The sequence below is a fragment of the Drosophila serrata genome, unplaced genomic scaffold (genome assembly GCF_035046125.1).
Source record: "Drosophila serrata isolate PLE 108 unplaced genomic scaffold, ASM3504612v1 contig_71, whole genome shotgun sequence".
NCBI lineage: Eukaryota > Metazoa > Arthropoda > Insecta > Diptera > Drosophilidae > Drosophila > Drosophila serrata.
In genome coordinates this window covers 133,945-150,386 of record NW_028256969.1, presented here as the reverse complement: position 1 = coordinate 150,386, position 16,442 = coordinate 133,945, and the positions used below count along the sequence as shown (strand labels likewise).

Genomic DNA, 16,442 nt, shown 5'->3' with positions numbered 1-16,442 from the left:
CACTTTCGAACTGTATGGCACTGCTCAACACTGTTTCATCGGATGCTATCGATTGCATTGCAACATCGATGTTTTCGACCAGCCTGTTGTTGTTTTTGCTCGGGGCGTTTAAACTATTTCCCCTCCCGTCGCTGTATATAAGAAATTAAACAATCGCGAGTGCTGCTGCAATAATTTACACCGCCTTTACATAACGCGCAAAGATGTAACAAGAGCCAGGCGTGGAGAAAAGCGCGTGCGAAACGTATGGCGAAAAACCGTGGCAGCAGCAGCACGAAAACGGGGCGAAGAGGCGACCACCAACAAAAAAAAAACGGCGTACAAAATCCATAAATGGATAAATAACCGAAGACGGCGAGTCTACGTTCAATCTGTGTTCCTATTTAGTGCTTATTAATTTTGCAATTACCGAGCTGCAATTGAGTGTGAGTTAAATACAAGCCAACTGCGCTCGTGTGCGTTTTGGCATGCCCCCCCTGCCCTTCCCTTTTTGTAGTGTGCGTGCGTGGGTGCGAACTTTTGGGTGTTGTTGTTTATTTACCCATTTAGCTATTGCCAGAATAATAATTGTTTACTTTCGCCCCGCGTTTGCTAAACGGAGTGTCAAGATTGAGTTCCCAACCCAAAAGGCATTGTTTAGGTTCGCACATATTTAAACAAAATCGATCGCTGATCTGGAATATCAGATACCGTGGATAAAACTGCATACAAATCAGTAATAAGTTAAAAAAATATATATACAGTCAGCACACAATTTATTCGGACACCCGATACATTCAAGTTTGTTCATTAATAAATCAACAATCAATAAATCATGGGTCGACGTTTACAAGATGTCATTGATGCTAAGGAAGGACCCACTAAATATAAAATCACTTAAAAACATAAAAATGTCCTATTTTTAAACGTCAAACTTAAGTGTCCGAATAATTTTTGTGCGAGAAAAAACGACTTTTTTGTTTAGTTTGAGAATTTATCTTATGTTTAGTTAATAATTCCCTACTTTTTTTGTTAAAACATATTCTTAGAATGTTAATCTTTCATATAAAATATAAAATATTGAATTCCGTTACGTAGTTGTTGATTTATTAATGAACAAACTTGAATGTATCGGGTGTCCGAATAAATTGTGTGCTGACTGTATATAGACCTTGAGACCTGGGAAGCTCTTTATAATTAACCAATTAAAACCCTAGTTTTCCCACTAGAGCCCTAATTTTCCCATCACTCATTAAATATGGAAGCTAATTAATTAACATATTCCATTAAAGTCTTTAGTGCCAAGGCACGATCCCATTGGAATTCCTAAAGGTCAGCCCTAATCATTGCTTAGGGAAATCTCTTGATTATTCCCACAACCACAACACTAATCTCATGCAAAACATTCCTAAACGAGCTGCTTTTTCCTCAATTTTCCAGAGTCCCACCGATCGAACGCAGGCGGCGGCGGCTTTGGCATCGGCAAGGAGGCGCAGGAGGAGAACAAAGGCTTCCTGGGGGTCTCTTGGCCATGTAAGTCCCTAAGTCAACTACACTGACTGCCATCATCGTCTTGAGTGCACAGTATATAACAATTATTATTATACCATCCCAATCCATACCCACGGCCAGGTCATGTGGCGAGAACTGCGACAGCTGCTGCCACCATCATCACCATCACCACCACCGACCACCGACGACGCCGTCGACGTTGTTAATCCAACTCGGGTAAGGCAGGGCAACACAAGGCAAGGCAAGGCGGCCACAAAGAGACCGTTAAACGGTGCGACCTTCAGTGAGAGTCCCACCCCGAAACACTTGAAAGAAAAGTACATTCCAAAGAACATTTGTATATCAAATTCAGAGCTCATTATGGCTTAATTAGAAAACAATTGTTTGAAATTGTTTGCCATCTGCTGTGCAGTATTATTTTCTTTTGATAAATGCTTAAAAAAGTATTTGGAAAGGTGTTAAATTTTTGTTATATTTTTAATTTTTCCATGTGTATCGACTATAAAAATTCCTTGTTTCTGTTATTGCAGCGCGTGCATTAGTCATAGGAGGAATGAGGATGACAGCCGGCCCAAGGGAACGGCGCCAGCACAACAACGAACCACCAGAGACCGAAACGGAAACAGAACCAGAACCAAGAGCCAACCGTGTGGCGGTAGCTAAGCAGTTAGCTTAATTAAATCTAATAGCCAGAGAAGCGGCGGTAAACCATGTTCAAGATTAGGCAGCGGAACTGTATGCTAATAGTGACGGCCCTGGTGCTGGCGCCCTGCATAGTGATCCTGATGGTGATGGGACCGGAGCTATCCACCGAACAATCGCTGACCCAGCGTCTGGCCGAGTGCCATATGCGGTTGCAGTATCTAGAGTCCATGTATCGTGCCCGGCAGGAGGATGTGTCGCTGCTCTCCCAGTACTTGGGACAGATTCAAATCGTTAGTAGGAATGTGACCGGAGCAAATGCGCCACCATCACCGCCACCACCGCCTCTGCCTGTGATCAATCTCCTCGATGGCCTGAGTCCTGAGGCAAGGCAGCTGCTGAAGAATGCCTCGCACATCAGTAGAGGAGGCAGTGGAGCGAATGGTTCGCTGATTCATGGCCAGAATATCCGTCTCCCGAATGCCTATCACTTTCTACCGCATCTACTGGATGATGCTGGCTCCCTGCGACCGGCCTATTTGCAGAGCAAAGGTCGTTCTGATGTCAGCATCGTGCTGGGAGTTCCCACAGTGCGAAGGGAGAAGCAGTCGTATCTCCTTGGCACCCTCCACAATCTCATCGAGAACATGAACGACGAGGAGCAGAATGAGACGCTGATCATTGTGTATATCGGGGAAACGGATCTGGAGGCGGTGCAGTTGATTGCCCGGCAAATCGAGGCTAGTTTTGAGCAGTATTTGGATAGCGGACTGATTGATATCATAGCGCCGGCGCCTAGTTATTATCCAAACTTTGAGCGCCTTCGCATCACTCTGAACGATCCCCTGGAGCGGGTCAAGTGGCGCAGCAAACAGAACCTGGACTTTGCCTACCTAATGGCCTATGCCCACTCGAAGGGCACCTTTTACGTTCAGCTGGAGGACGACATACTGACCAAGCGTCAGTTTATTACCACAATGAAGAAATTCGCTTTGATCAAGAGCGCACTCACGAAGCCCGATCAGCCGGCATGGTTTGTCTTGGACTTTTGCCAACTTGGCTTCATTGGCAAGATGTTCAAGAGTGCGGAGCTGCCCTATTTGATCACTTACTTCCAGATGTTTTACAATGACAAGCCCGTTGATTGGCTGCTCACCTACTTTATCGAGTCGAAAGTGTGCCGCACGGACAAGGATCAGAAGCATTGCAATCAGGAGAAGGCCAAGTATTGGCAGCACTTCCGCAAGTCCCTGTTCCAGCACATTGGCACCAGTTCATCGCTGAAGGGCAAGGTGCAGAAGCTGAAGGATAAACAATTTGGCAGCAAGGTGCCGCAGTATTATGCTCACACTCATAATCCGCCTGCCTTGGTCAAGTCCAACATTGCGCCGTACAAGAACTATATTCTAAAGCGTGCTTATCGCGGTGAATCGTATTTCTGGGGCCTGCTGCCTCAACCCGGTGATCTTGTCCAGATCATATTCGAACGACCCACGCAACTGCGACGCTATCTCTTCCGCAGCGGCAACTCGGAGCATCCATCGGATAGATTCTACAACACCACCGTGGAGCTTCTGCCAGCGGATACGCTCAGCGAGAACTCGTCCGTTTGGAGTAACTTCAATACCACCACGGATGGCTATCTGGTGGTCGGTGCCTTCGATAGCTTGGGCGTTGCCGAGGGTCAGCTGGATGCGAAGATTGGTGCCATCAAGGAGTTGCGTTTGCATGTGCACAGCGACAGCGAGAATTGGGCCCTGCTCAGCGAGATTGAACTGCAGGAATGGGGCAGTGATCCCAAGTCGGAGGTGAATGCAGCGAAGCCAAGATTTGTGGCGGGCAGCTGATTGCTACATCGCCATCGGCAGCGGCAGGAGGACCTCGGGGAGGATTAGAAAGCAGAGGAAGGAGTTAACAACAGATCGCTGATCGAATCCCTTTCCCATCCACAATTTGTCTATATAACTGTCTAGGAGTTAGGTCGATTTTGTGGACTGAGAATCGTTTTGGGAGCAGAAAGTATTATTGAAATGTAAAAACATAATTTACAGATAAGGATAAAAGTGTTGTTACTAGTATCCAGGCTTCCCAACTGGTAATTCTAAGGCCTTTCTTTCCTTTTTAAATCTATGAGTTCAGAATTTTCTCTGCAGTTTTGAACTACTTTCTGCTCTCACAAAGATTTCTCAATGTTTTTTTGCAGTCAAACCCAAAATCGATCTATATAACCCAATGTACTGTACACATCTGTATGTATATTTTTTGAATGATGCTTTTTACACCCCCCTCTCGATTATATATCTAAATGTGTAAATAATCTCCCAGAAAACTCTCTAAATCAATCTCTAACCTAAACTGTAAGTGATCCTAGGACTATATGCTTGGCTCCTGACTAAAATCAGATGAGAAAATTATTACCAGAACCAAATTTGTTAAGGTTTCTTTAACTGTTGAGTAAACTTTGTTAGTCAGCAGCCAAGCTAAGCTCTCATAAATCCCTGTGTATCATTCATTGATATTGTTTGGTTCAAGTTATATGTTATTCGAATATTATATATATATATTAACTTCTGCTTTAGTTTGTTAAGTGTTAAACTCTTTTTATATTGGCAGCTGAACAACAAAACGCACATTCCAATGATTATTTTGTTTTCCTTTTGCTGAATCTTCACAAAGAATCTCCATCTCGATTTATATCTTTAATGGAAATGTTTAAGTTTAGACTATGTATTAATTGGTTCAAGTATTCCTCTCTACACTTTAATAATTTATCTTAATTTAGTTCAGTTCATCCAGTTCTATATATCACTACCATATGTCCTTGAAGCCATAACATAAATATAAAGACCCTTTAATAACAAGATGCTTAACGCATAAATTAAAGGGTCTTTGATACATAAATACCATATTAAACCTATGCAAATGGATTTTTAGCATTGTTGCTTTTTTACTGTGATTTGTTGTTAATAGTTTTTTGCCTAAAGAACAATGAATGAACTAATAATATATATACGCAAAGCTGATTAGCAAAATTGTCGAACGAAATTCCAAAAAAATGTACACTTTTTTATATACAAAAAACACACACCGAAAATTAAATAATAATTGGTTTAACTAATTGGAAACGCCAAATTTTTTATGATAGACTATAAAAATAAAACGAAACTGAAGAACAAAGAAACGAAGAATGATAAATGTTTAAAAACTTGGTTCCTGTTGAGTAACGAGAATTGTAATGTGTATTTATAGTGGCATATCTTTGGTTTTAGCTATCGAAATATATATTTAAAATTAATTGTAATTCATTTTGTGTTTGTATGCCGCTATATACATATATATAAAGGTAGACTGCTTTCAAATCAACTGAACATTAATTAAACAAATGTTTTGCATATATGTATATATATATTTTTATATATATGTATCCCTGTGTTATATGTGTGCAACAATAATTTATCGCTGCTCTCTCCATAAAGCAAAAAACATCACACTCACTCATTTTTGGCCAAATTACGAACAATTATTAGCAAGCAACAATAATAGTTGATAGTTTAAAATCGAAACAACTGAATTATACATTAAATATAGCTGGCAAATTAATAGGCTTCCTACCACCACAACCACTCCACATCCAAATTGTAGCCGAAAGTTATTACAAATTATTTTTACAATATTCATAAGCCGTTGTTGGTTGGAAGAAAACTCAAAAGAAGAAACTTAATCGAAATCAAACAAAGAACAAATACATATATATATATGCGTGTAATGTGTGTGTATAAGCTTAATAAATAATTCCAAAATATTTGAATTTCATAGGTAATTTTATTATCCAAAACTAAAGCGCATAAAATGAGCTTATGGCCCAAATATAGACTGGAAACCAATCTAAACTTGGCCTTCCAGTGCCATCTTTAGCCCAAAGGAAGCTACGAAACCAGGTGAGAGTATCCTCTGAATCCTCTTTTATATAGTAAAACATGTACTTGTCAGCCTTGTCTTTCTCCTCTGAAGTTAGGGTGTGGCTCATAATAAAGCCACAGAGTGGGTTCAATGTGGCGTTCATATCCAAGTCGGACAACTTCTCCACCAGCTCCACACTAAACTCGGGTAAAGTCTTAGCAGCTTCCTTGTGATTTCTGATGCGAATCTCCTTCCCTTTGTTTTGATTGCTTATCAAATTCTCCATCATCTTGGGCATCTGCGGCATGTACATCCAAATGAAGGTTTCCCCGGGTTGCAGGTTGAGATTCTGTCGTAGAAGGGAGTTGTGATGGGAGGCAACCAGGTCGAGGGATTGATGAAGATGTGGCAAACGCTGCTTTACCACATTGTGTTGCTGCGACTTCTGCTTCAGTGAAGATTGCTTGCCCATATGCTGGAACTGTGAGTGCTCCACCTGGATTATCCTCGACTCCACAATCCGCTCACAGTCCGGTTCCGAGATACTATCCCAGCGGCAACTCTGCAGGGTTACAAAGCTCTGGAGCAGCGAATCGATGGATTGGTGGCCACAAAACAGCTGCAGATGGGTGATAAAGGATTGAAGAACCGAACTGGGAAACAGCTTTCCCACGAAGCCCAAGTCAGAGAAGCTCATGGCAATCCAATCCAGTTGATGATCAAAGCGGAAGAGGCCATGCATAAGAGCCGACTTCTCTATATAGTTCAGAAATCCCTCGTTGGGTATTATATCATCCTCCAGCTGTAGGTAGTACGAACCCTTCGATTGGGCATAGGACATTAGGTATATGTAGTCCAAGTTTTGTTTTGTCCTCCAGCGAACTCTCTGGGGATCATCTTGCATAGTGGTGTGGAGTTCCGTAAAGTTGGGATAGTAGTGAAGTTGTGGAGCAATCACATCGATGAGGCCTGATTTCAAATGCTCGCCGTGTTTCACTCTTAATTCCTTGACTACCAACTTGCCGAAATGGAGGCTAGTCTCGCCCACATAGATCACAATTAAGCAAATTTTGCGCTGTTCTGGAGTCATTCTTTGGATCAAATTGTCAATGGTATCCAGCACATAACTCCTTTTGGGCCTCACGACAGTGGGCACTCCAATTACGAACATTACATCCTTACGACCGCCTTTATACAGGAATTGTGGTGTTATATCTGAATTAATCAATGAAGATTGCTTCCAGGCATTGAGCTGCGGCTGAGCGGTAAGGATCTCCGGTTTGGCACTTGTTTCAATCTTCAGATGGTTATGTTTGGGCGTGAGATGGCTTGTTACCGGTAGCACAGGTTCATTTTTAGATACATAAAGGCTCAAAAACGTCAGTGTAAGCAGTAAGTATATGACCACAATGCAGAAAATCAGGCAGGGTGTCCAGTGAATGTTGATGACCTTCATTGTGAGAATGATTTAAATTCTTCCAAAAATGTGTGTTTTCCAGTTGGCAGCTATCACTAGGATTACTTCGAGTACAGCTCGATACCTTGAAAGATTGAAAAGAAATGATTTTGTTAATAACAAATTTCGAATACTATATTGTTTCTTTTTTGAAATTTAGTTAAAGGTAAACCCTCTTAATATATTTTATGCATTTTATTAAGTATTATAAATGTTTGACAATAGTATCCAGTAGTGTTCATTGATATAATATATATATAATATACTCGTATAGAGTGGTTTGAAACGCTTGACAAATATCCCACATTAACATCACGATCACGATTCGTTAAGCTTCGAAATACATTCCATATAACAGTTGTTAGAGACAATATTACAGTTACGATATATATGATATAGATTACAAAATGATTTCGATATCCTCACAAATACTTTTCATTTGATTTTCTCTTTAAATTGTTTGCAACAATGTCAGATTTGTAGAAATAGGTTTTTTGCACACAGTTAAATAGTTGTAAATACTTAATAAATCTTTAGTTATCTGCCACAATTGGTTGGTTAAGTTCAGTCAGTTCATTTAAGCTTCCAAAGGGCATCTAATTCGTTCAGCGGATCCTTGGTCTCTTGCTGCTCCTTGGCATTCACTTGCGGTGCCATCTTCATTTGATACGATGTCATTATGCCACCTATAAAGTTATAATGCAATTAAATCTAGTTTCGAGTTTTTTAATTACTCGATTCTTACGCTTGTTGAGCACATTATGGGCATTGCAGAGCACTATCTGCATGGACTGCTCGAGGATGGCCGAGTCTCTTAGAGAGTTCTGACGCTGCGCGCAAATTCGCGACCAAACATCAACCAAATCTGGTAAGAAATATAAGAGGAAAAGGTAAATATATATTTTAAGGCTTTCGAATAAAGTCCCCTTACTTATCAGCATAGGTTGCTTGGTCTGAGTGGCTATTTCCGCGCACACTCCAATGGCCACCAGTTCGGAACGCTCTGATCCCGTCAAGCAGTTCATGATGAGCGGCGAATGGGGAGCATTAGCTGCCTTACAACGATGTCGATGGGTCTCCAGGGCATTCTGAGCCACACCCAGAAGTTGGGCAGGTGATCTAAACAAATTATAAATTAGTTATTAATTCGTATTTTAATAAATTCAAAATATTTACCCCTTGGTCCATTGCTTCAGCTGCAGCAGGGATAAATCCAGCACAGCATCTGCTCCGTGCATGGACAACTTTAGTTGATACTCGGTACAGTGGCTTAGTTGCTGAATTTTCACACAGGTCACAGTATAGTCATCATAATGAGTGGTCTGATCCAAGCTTTGTGGCCAAAAGGGATCAAATAGCTGGGGAGGAAAAAAAGGGATTTTTAGAGGATTTAGTATTGTGTAGGAAATAGTAGAAAATATTCATTTATACCCTCATTATATAATACAACTGCCAAAGAAACGATGATTAAATGTAGAGGATAAGTATCTTCCAACATTAGGTAACTATGAACAGTAAGTAACTATAAGCAGTAAGTAACTCTGTACAGTATTTATCTAAGACCAGTAAGTAACTATGATCAGGAAGTATATATGACCAGTAAGTAACTCTGATCAGTAAATATCAATGAACATTAAGTAACTATGAGTAGTAAGTATCTATAACCAGTAAGTGTGTATGACCAGTTACTAACTTTGAACACTAATAAACAATGACTTGCAACTTTTGTAACACAACACATATCGGAGACTTGGCCGGTAGAAGGCACTTCGTTCCGGGGATGTTAGAACTAGTTGGGAATCATATGCACGGATGGGCGAGATTTGTTTTGGAACAAATTTAAGCTATTTAAATAAAACTATGGAGTTATTCTTCTATATAATTTGCCTAGTATATAAATCGGAGCATGCCGAATCGGTGTACTATATATGTATATACATATGTACATATATATAGCTGACATAGGAATAATCGGACGATTTATAGAACTATGATCAGTAATTAACTATGGGGAGTAATTAACTCTGAACAGTGAGTATCTATGACCAGTAAGTAACTATGATCATTAAGTTAAGATGATCATTTAGTATCTGTGACCAGTAAGTATCAGTTACTAAATTTGAAAACCAATAAACAATGACTTGCAACTTTTGTAACACAACACATATCGGAGACTTGGACGGTAGAAGGCACTTCGTTCCGGGGATGTTATAACTAGTTGGGAATCATATGCAGAGATGTGCGAGATTTGTTTTGGAACAAATTTAAGAGCAAGCTATTTGAATGAAACTAATGAGTTATTTATTCTTCTATATAATTTTACTAGTATATAAGTCGAAGCATGGCGAATCGGTGGACTATATATACATAATATAGTTAGCTTCCGTTCTTGTTTATATTATGATATAGCATATTTTAATTTTCTTCCCTCCAAGATTCCAATTACTAATCAAAACTCACCTCATTCGTGGTATGCAAACAGACCACCGTACGCGACTTCTCCGACCAGATCATGGACCAGAAATCGTTGATGGTATTCGCCTGTGGAGTCTGAGCAATGATAAAGTCCGGGCAGCCGACACTCAAGTTCTGTTTTGGAATATAATATAAATTAATCAATTATATAATTTATTAAAATTCCCGTAAAGGTATAACCTACCTTCATGTAAGCTGCATTGATGTAATCATCTGTCTGTTTGTCCAGCTTCACTCGAGCATGATCGTAGGGCAAACAATCGAGGGATCGATTCTTCTCGGGAAACAACTTTGCTATGGCTGTGGATCGCTTGCTGGCACTCGCTTCCTTGTCGAGCTTCCGCTGCAACTCATGCCACTTGGCTCCCAGCTGGGTCTTTCCATTCAGCATCTTGACATGAAGATTCTCTAGAAGCTTTTCGTAGCTCTCCACCTCCTTTTGGAAATACTTTGTTGTCTTCTCATCGGTGAATGTTTCGGCTTGGAATGAAAAATTGTTCGGATGGCCATTGGCTCCAGCTGCTGGCTTGGATGACTGCTTCTCGCTGGCGGAATGTGTAAGGGAAACCGAATCCCAATCAAAGTTCTCCAAAGAACTCAAATCGGAGCAGTTTGAAAGATTGTCCAGGCTGCCAGACCTGGGAGGAGCGACTGGAACGGGATCTGGGCTGGGAGTGATCTCTTCGGGGACTGCTGCTGGGGGAATCTCAGGCGCTGCAGGAGACACACTCTCAACCTGACTGCCTGGCGGTGTGGGCTGCAGTATGGGTTGCGGCAACATAGGTGGAGGCACTGCCACAGAGCAATCAATGTCCAGATCACTTAGCAGATCCACATTACTGCTGGACGTCTTGGGTAGGATAGTCTCTACCTTGGTCTCTGCCTGCGGCTTAGCCGAGGCAGTGGAGGAGGCATAGGGTGGTCCACTGGTGGTTGTCTGGGTGTTGGCAATGCTACTGGCACCGCTCTGCATGTAAATGGATCCCGAGGTTGGATTTGTTGAAGGCAAAGGTGTGGGCTGCAGCTGTGGTTGCGGCTGCTGTTGGTAGCCATAAGGAGTTGTGTAGTAGTTGGACGGCTCCGTGGGATTTCCCTCCGTTGCAGTGGGTTCCTGGGCTGGCTGGTTAGCCTTGGTGTGGGACACAATGGGCGACTGTCATTTAAAGAGTAAGATTAGTGTTTAATTCCTCTAAAAAAGTAGAATCCTTGAACTTACATCAAATCCGGTTGCGGGATTAGTGCGATTGGCACTCTCCGAGTCTGTGGTTCCAACCGTTTGCTGCTTGCCACTTTGGCTGAATTGGTAGCTCTGAGAGCCCTGGGTTCCCTTCAAAGAGCTGCTATCCTGCTGATAGCCACTGCTGTACTCGTATTTGCCCGTTTGGGGATTGAAGCTGTAGCCGGGATGATTGGAATAGCTGCTGTACGTGGCTGAGGATTGAGCGGGTTGAGCTTGTGATGGAACGGCAGCGGGAGGAACTACAGCTGGTACAGGAGCAGGAATGGAAGATGGTTCAGCAGTCGGAGCAGGAGATAAACCTGCACTGGGATCACTGTACTGTTGTGGATACTGTAGGGATTGACCAGGAGCAGGATTTTGGGGCATCACAGGAGCTGGCTGTGGTGATACTTGGACAGCCTGCGAAGGATACAGCGATGGCTGTGTTGGATAACCTGTTGCTGCCTGGGGATAACCCTGGGACTGTTGAGGTGTCTGAACTGGAGGGTATCCTGTGACTGCCTGTGGTTGCTGCGTGGTCGGTGGATATCCTGATGGCTGCTGTTGCGTTGCTTGAGATTGGGCATAGGTCGTAGGTTGCTGCTGAGGCGTTGGAGCTTGCGGATAACCGGTGATCTGTTGCTGCTGAGGCGTTGGAGCTTGCGGGTAACCGGTGATCTGTTGCTGCGGCGTCTGGGACTGTGGATAAACGGAAGGCTGCTGTTGCTGTTGCTGCGTCTGTGCCTGGGGATATCCTGTCGATTGTTGCTGCGGCGTCACAGATTGCGGATAGCCCGTGGCTATCTGTTGCGAATTTTGCGATGGAGAATATCCCGGCTGTTGCTGGCCATATCCACCAGGCTGCTGCTGATTCGGAGCAAATCCCATGGGCTGTCCTGTTGGGTAGCCCGTTGATGCCGGTGGATAACCCACTTGCTGTTGATTTTGACCAGCAGGAACTTGGGAGTATGCCGGTCCCGGAAAGCCTGCTCCTGCCGTTCCTTGATAGGTGTTCACCACATATGGAGCCTGAAGGGATGCGGACAACTCGCTGGGATTGGACACGGGATTAGTGTTCCCTGATGTGGCCACATACAAGGGTTGCTGGTAGTTGAATCCCTGGGAAGCAGAGTTGGCAGGTGCTGGAGCTCCAGGACCAACTCCCGGCGCTGCATAAGATAGCGGAGGCACTGCTCCACTGGGATAACCATAGCTATATCCCAATCCCGCTTGGTTGTGGTCCAGTGTCTGTCCCTGTGTCGCTTGCAAACTCATCTGCGCCATGGCTCCGTGCAGCGTCTGGGAATTGGGTGATGCTTGGGCCTTGTAGGCCGGCGGAGCGACATGCTGTTGCTGCTGATACATGGGATTCGTGTAGCCGGCGGCATTGGGATCGAAGTACTGCTGCTGGGTGAGGCTGTACGGCGGCGGTGGCTCATTTGGCGGCGGTGCAGTGGCATAGGAACAAGCGGCTTGCGTTGGATTCTCTGAGCCCACTGGCACTGGACGCACTGTGGGCACATAGCCGGGATTCGAGGCATCCGCCATTGCTGCCTTCGCCTTTAGGTAATCCCTCAGCTTGGGCGTGCTGCTGCTGCTGCTACTGATTGCTGCTTCTGGGAGGGATTTACTCACCGAAGGAGGTGTGACAGTCGCCGCCGCTGCTGCCGCCTTGACACTCTGCATTCGCTGCTGGCGCTCCTCGGACTGGACATCTCTGGCAGACCGGAATCTGGTGAGTAGTTTCTGTACATTTCCAGCTAGCTTCTTGTAGAACTCCAAACCCTTTGCCGACTTGGCCAGAAGATCCTCGTACACATCATAGGAGGCAGCTAGAGAGCTGTAGAAGTGCTCTCGCTTCTGCTTCACATCCTGGAGGGTCTTCAGCACTGGCGCCGCCTTGGCATAGTTTTCGGTGAGAGCCTGCAGTATGTTGCCCTGGGCCACCATATTCTGATCCAGCAGCTGTGTCAGCTTGTCGTGCTTGCCCAGTTCGGTGGCAAAGAGAGCCTGGAGACCCTCCTGGCCGCCATGGGCTATTACCTTGGTCGTTATGTCATCCTCGTTGATGGCAATCCTTAGATCCGCGTGGAATTGAGCCCGCTGCGCCTTCATTTCGTTCACCTTGTTGACAATGAGCTTGACATCCTTGAAGATTTCCGTGGTGTTCAGCTCCGAGCTAAGCTTGGGCATCAGTTGCTGGATTTCCGGCAATGGTCTGGCCAGAATCTTCAGGTTATTCACGTGCAGGCTCATAGCCTTGCGCAGCGTGTTATTGGATTCACCAGCACGGGCGTGCGCTTCACTGTACTTCTGAAATTCCCTGGTCAACTCGGTTATGTGAGCATTCGGCGTACGCTGGACGCCGCTGGCCGATTGGAATTCGCGTTCCGCTTTGGCCTCTGCCTCTAGCATGTGGGAAATCTCTCCTAGATTGGTCTCCACATCGGCTGTAATCTCAGCTAGCTGCGACATTGCCTCCACCAAGTCACTGATGGCCGTCTTGTTGGCGTTCAGCGAAGCACAACGATCCACAATGCCCTGGGGCAGCTTGTTGGCTTGCTCCTCGTTGATATTGAGATTGTCCAGAGTTAGAGAGCTCATGAACGCCTCCAGTTGAGTGTCCTTCTCCTCCAGCAGGGCTCCATACTTTCGCAATAGCTTGGCTTTCTCCTCGCTGTACAAAGAACTGGCTTCATGCGCCTTCATGGGCACTAGTCTGGCGAAGATGTCCGGTCCGGAGTGCTCCTCATCGGTTACTTGAAAGCCAATGCCATTGACCAGATTGGCACCTTGGACAGCAGCAATGGTGGAGAGCTCCGGCACTGCTTCGTGGTAAATAAACTCATTCTCGTTCTTGGCATTCTTGCGCTTTGCCTCCACGACATCGGCGGTGAAGCTAAGGGATTCGTTGATCTCTCGTTGGTCGGGCAGGCCCTTGGACTCCTTGCGTGCCTCCTCCAATTTGTCCCAGGATGCCTTAAAAAAAGAAGTACACCCATTAGTTTTTCAGAAGAAAGAAGTTTCCTGATTTCCCACCTGATACAGCGTCACACGTTCGCCCATCTGTCGCTTCTCCTCGGAATGCTGTCCTTGGTACAAGTAGAGGATGCAATTCAGATAATTGATCTTGAAACGCACATATTTCTTCCACAGCTTGTAGACCGAGCTATCGATGACCTGGGCCACGGGACCCTCGTCACCGCCGGTGAGCAGAGCCGCCAGAGCAGCGCCATAGTAAACCACAATCTGGGCCGTCACCTTGGCCACAATATGGGGCTTTCTATTGTCAATTAATGACTTCTCCAGTATGCACTCCTGGGCCTGGGCGAAGCACACCTGTTGCTGGAACACCAGCAGCTCTTGGGTCATGAAATCACCGCCACTGTTGACATTGGCATATCGCTCCCTCAACTCTCCATAGGCCCAGGCAGCAGCCTGAAAGTGCGTGCAGGCCATCTTCATGCCATCCACATCGCCACGGGTCACCGAAGCTCCCGATTGTGTGTGGGAGGCGGCAATGTTGAAGAGGACAGCGGCACGTTCAAAGCGCAGATCGCTAACCTCGTGCACGGCACTGTGGTAGAGATCCTTCCACGTAAAGGTAAAGATGCCGCGATCCACCAGCTGGGGGAAACGATTCTGGAGGGCATGCAGCTGACAATAGTAGCGTTTCATTATGGGTGCTCCATCCTTGGTGGTGCGCATGGCCTGGTTGCGTAGTGTCTCCAAGGCATGGACCTCTTTGGAGTAAGCTTCGGGATCTTCATGGTAGAACTCGGCAATGTACTGCAAAAGGAAGTTTTAATTAATGTTTATATACTTTGAATTTAATAATGGTAAGCACAAAAAGCTATTTTCCACTTTTTAAAGCTTTTTCAATTAATTTAAATAAGATTTCTGTGGCAGCCTTTATTATAAAGATTTAATTTAAACAAAGCTTATGAAATTAAAGTTAAAGAAATGGTTCTAAGCTTCTATCTGAGTTCCCAATGACTCAACATTTCCTATAAGGTAAATATAAATAAATAAATTCGCAAATAAATATGTAGCAGTTACTCTCCCACCATCGTTTGTTTATAACTTTTTATTTAACAGCTTGTCTGGGGGTCGCCTGTTAATCAGATGACGGTGGTGACTCAGCGGCCACACAAAGACAGCTTAAAAATGGTGAAAAGGGAAAATTGGAGGAGCCCCAAAGAATGCAATTGCAGCCAGAGGAATCCCAAAGGTAATAGCACCAAAAAACAACGCAATATGCCCCGGTCTTGACTGATAGCAATTTAATTATATTTGTGCCACCTCTTTGTTTTGCTAATTCTCTCTTAATTTTCTTTCTTTCACTCCCCTTTGCTGTCTCGTCCGCCTCTCTCTCTCCAAACATTTTACCTTTTTCAGTGGCGCAAAGGAGGTACCTTCGGGACTCGATTTTAGGGCGAACCACAACATATGCAAACGCGGCACCGCCTCCATTGTGTGTCTGCCCAGTTACCGCTTTTTTAAACGCACAATTTAAGCAAATTTTTTGCAATTTAATTAGTGGAAACAAAAAACAATAATTCGGCTACGAGTTGGAGATGTGAAAACTGCGATGGCACACAATCGATAACTACTATTTAGGTTTGACCGGCACTATCGCGAGTACTACTTTGTGATCGATGATTCGCAGGCCCTATCGATATTACGCATATTAATTGTTTTAAATTTCATTTATTTATGAAATTCGAATTAATTAACATTACTTTTGGTAAATTCACGTTAATTTAAAGAAATTCTCCTTAAGAAATTTGCTGATTGAGTTATTTGGTATATAAATACTAATACTACATAAATAATAATGTTACCGATTACTATTCAAAAAATACATATTTTGATGTGGAACAATAATTGTAATTTAATTAAAAATCCCTTGTTAAATTTTAAATATTTTCAAAACATTTTTTTAATATTTTCTGTTTCAACAATCAAATCGATCTACTCATATTCGTATGAAAAATATATACACATTTCTTCAAAATTTTATTATGAAAAGAAAACCGTTAAAAATTTAATGATGCTGACCTATTAACCCAAATTAAAGTAGTACAACAAAACTTTCCGAATTTAAATTAAGGGATTTACTCAATATTTCAAAATCTTGCATTTTTAAGTTTGAAAATATTTAATTTAAAAAAGTAAATTCCACATGCTTTTGTTAACCCAATAAAAATCTACACAAACAAATTTTCAGAATTTAAATTAATGCTTGATGGGCTAACT

The 16,442-nt window shown here is 43.5% G+C and overlaps 3 protein-coding genes across 5 annotated transcripts; 1 reads left to right on the top strand and 2 right to left on the bottom strand.

The window, feature by feature from the left end:
• Position 1: 1 nt before the first annotated feature.
• On the top strand, positions 2-5,941 carry Mgat4a (alpha-1,3-mannosyl-glycoprotein 4-beta-N-acetylglucosaminyltransferase a). Of its 3 annotated transcripts, none has more exons than XM_020942544.2 (4): positions 2-425; positions 1,420-1,512; positions 1,612-1,707; positions 2,022-5,941. In XM_020942544.2, exon 4 carries the CDS (start codon positions 2,202-2,204, stop codon positions 3,978-3,980), a length of 1,779 nt encoding a protein of 592 aa, XP_020798203.2. In that variant the 5' UTR covers positions 2-425; positions 1,420-1,512; positions 1,612-1,707; positions 2,022-2,201; the 3' UTR covers positions 3,981-5,941. The 3 variants fall into 3 exon arrangements, with proteins under 3 accessions (XP_020798203.2, XP_086694690.1, XP_086694692.1); XM_086838564.1 differs by having other exon boundaries at positions 57-715; XM_086838566.1 differs by lacking the exon at positions 2-425 and adding an exon at positions 1,149-1,311.
• On the bottom strand, positions 5,936-7,642 carry Mgat4b (alpha-1,3-mannosyl-glycoprotein 4-beta-N-acetylglucosaminyltransferase b). The gene has a single exon (XM_020942368.2). It carries the CDS (start codon positions 7,487-7,489, stop codon positions 5,969-5,971), a length of 1,521 nt encoding a protein of 506 aa, XP_020798027.2. The 5' UTR covers positions 7,490-7,642; the 3' UTR covers positions 5,936-5,968.
• A 27-nt stretch (positions 7,643-7,669) lies between these two features.
• On the bottom strand, positions 7,670-16,331 carry mop (tyrosine-protein phosphatase non-receptor type protein myopic). Its single transcript, XM_020942367.2, has 9 exons — positions 15,573-16,331; positions 14,223-14,972; positions 11,181-14,162; positions 10,149-11,117; positions 9,950-10,078; positions 8,666-8,847; positions 8,421-8,608; positions 8,235-8,354; positions 7,670-8,175 (listed from the first exon to the last, which is right to left on the bottom strand). The coding sequence occupies exons 1-9, from the start codon at positions 15,654-15,656 to the stop codon at positions 8,063-8,065; spliced, it is 5,517 nt and encodes a 1,838-aa protein (XP_020798026.2). The 5' UTR covers positions 15,657-16,331; the 3' UTR covers positions 7,670-8,062.
• Positions 16,332-16,442: the final 111 nt, after the last annotated feature.

Excerpts from the sequence above, each read along its gene's own strand:
- mop (XM_020942367.2), bottom strand. The coding sequence starts at position 15,656 with ATGGAGGCGGTGCCGCGTTTGCATATGTTGTGGTTCGCCCTAAAATCG. Across the intron at positions 14,163-14,222 it reads AACGTGTGACGCTGTATCAG|GCATCCTGGGACAAATTGGA; the intron begins GTGGGAAATCAG and ends TCTTTTTTTAAG. Across the intron at positions 8,848-9,949 it reads GTTTGCATACCACGAATGAG|CTATTTGATCCCTTTTGGCC; the intron begins GTGAGTTTTGAT and ends TTTCCTCCCCAG.
- Mgat4b (XM_020942368.2), bottom strand. The coding sequence starts at position 7,489 with ATGAAGGTCATCAACATTCACTGGACACCCTGCCTGATTTTCTGCATT.
- Mgat4a (XM_020942544.2), top strand. The coding sequence starts at position 2,202 with ATGTTCAAGATTAGGCAGCGGAACTGTATGCTAATAGTGACGGCCCTG.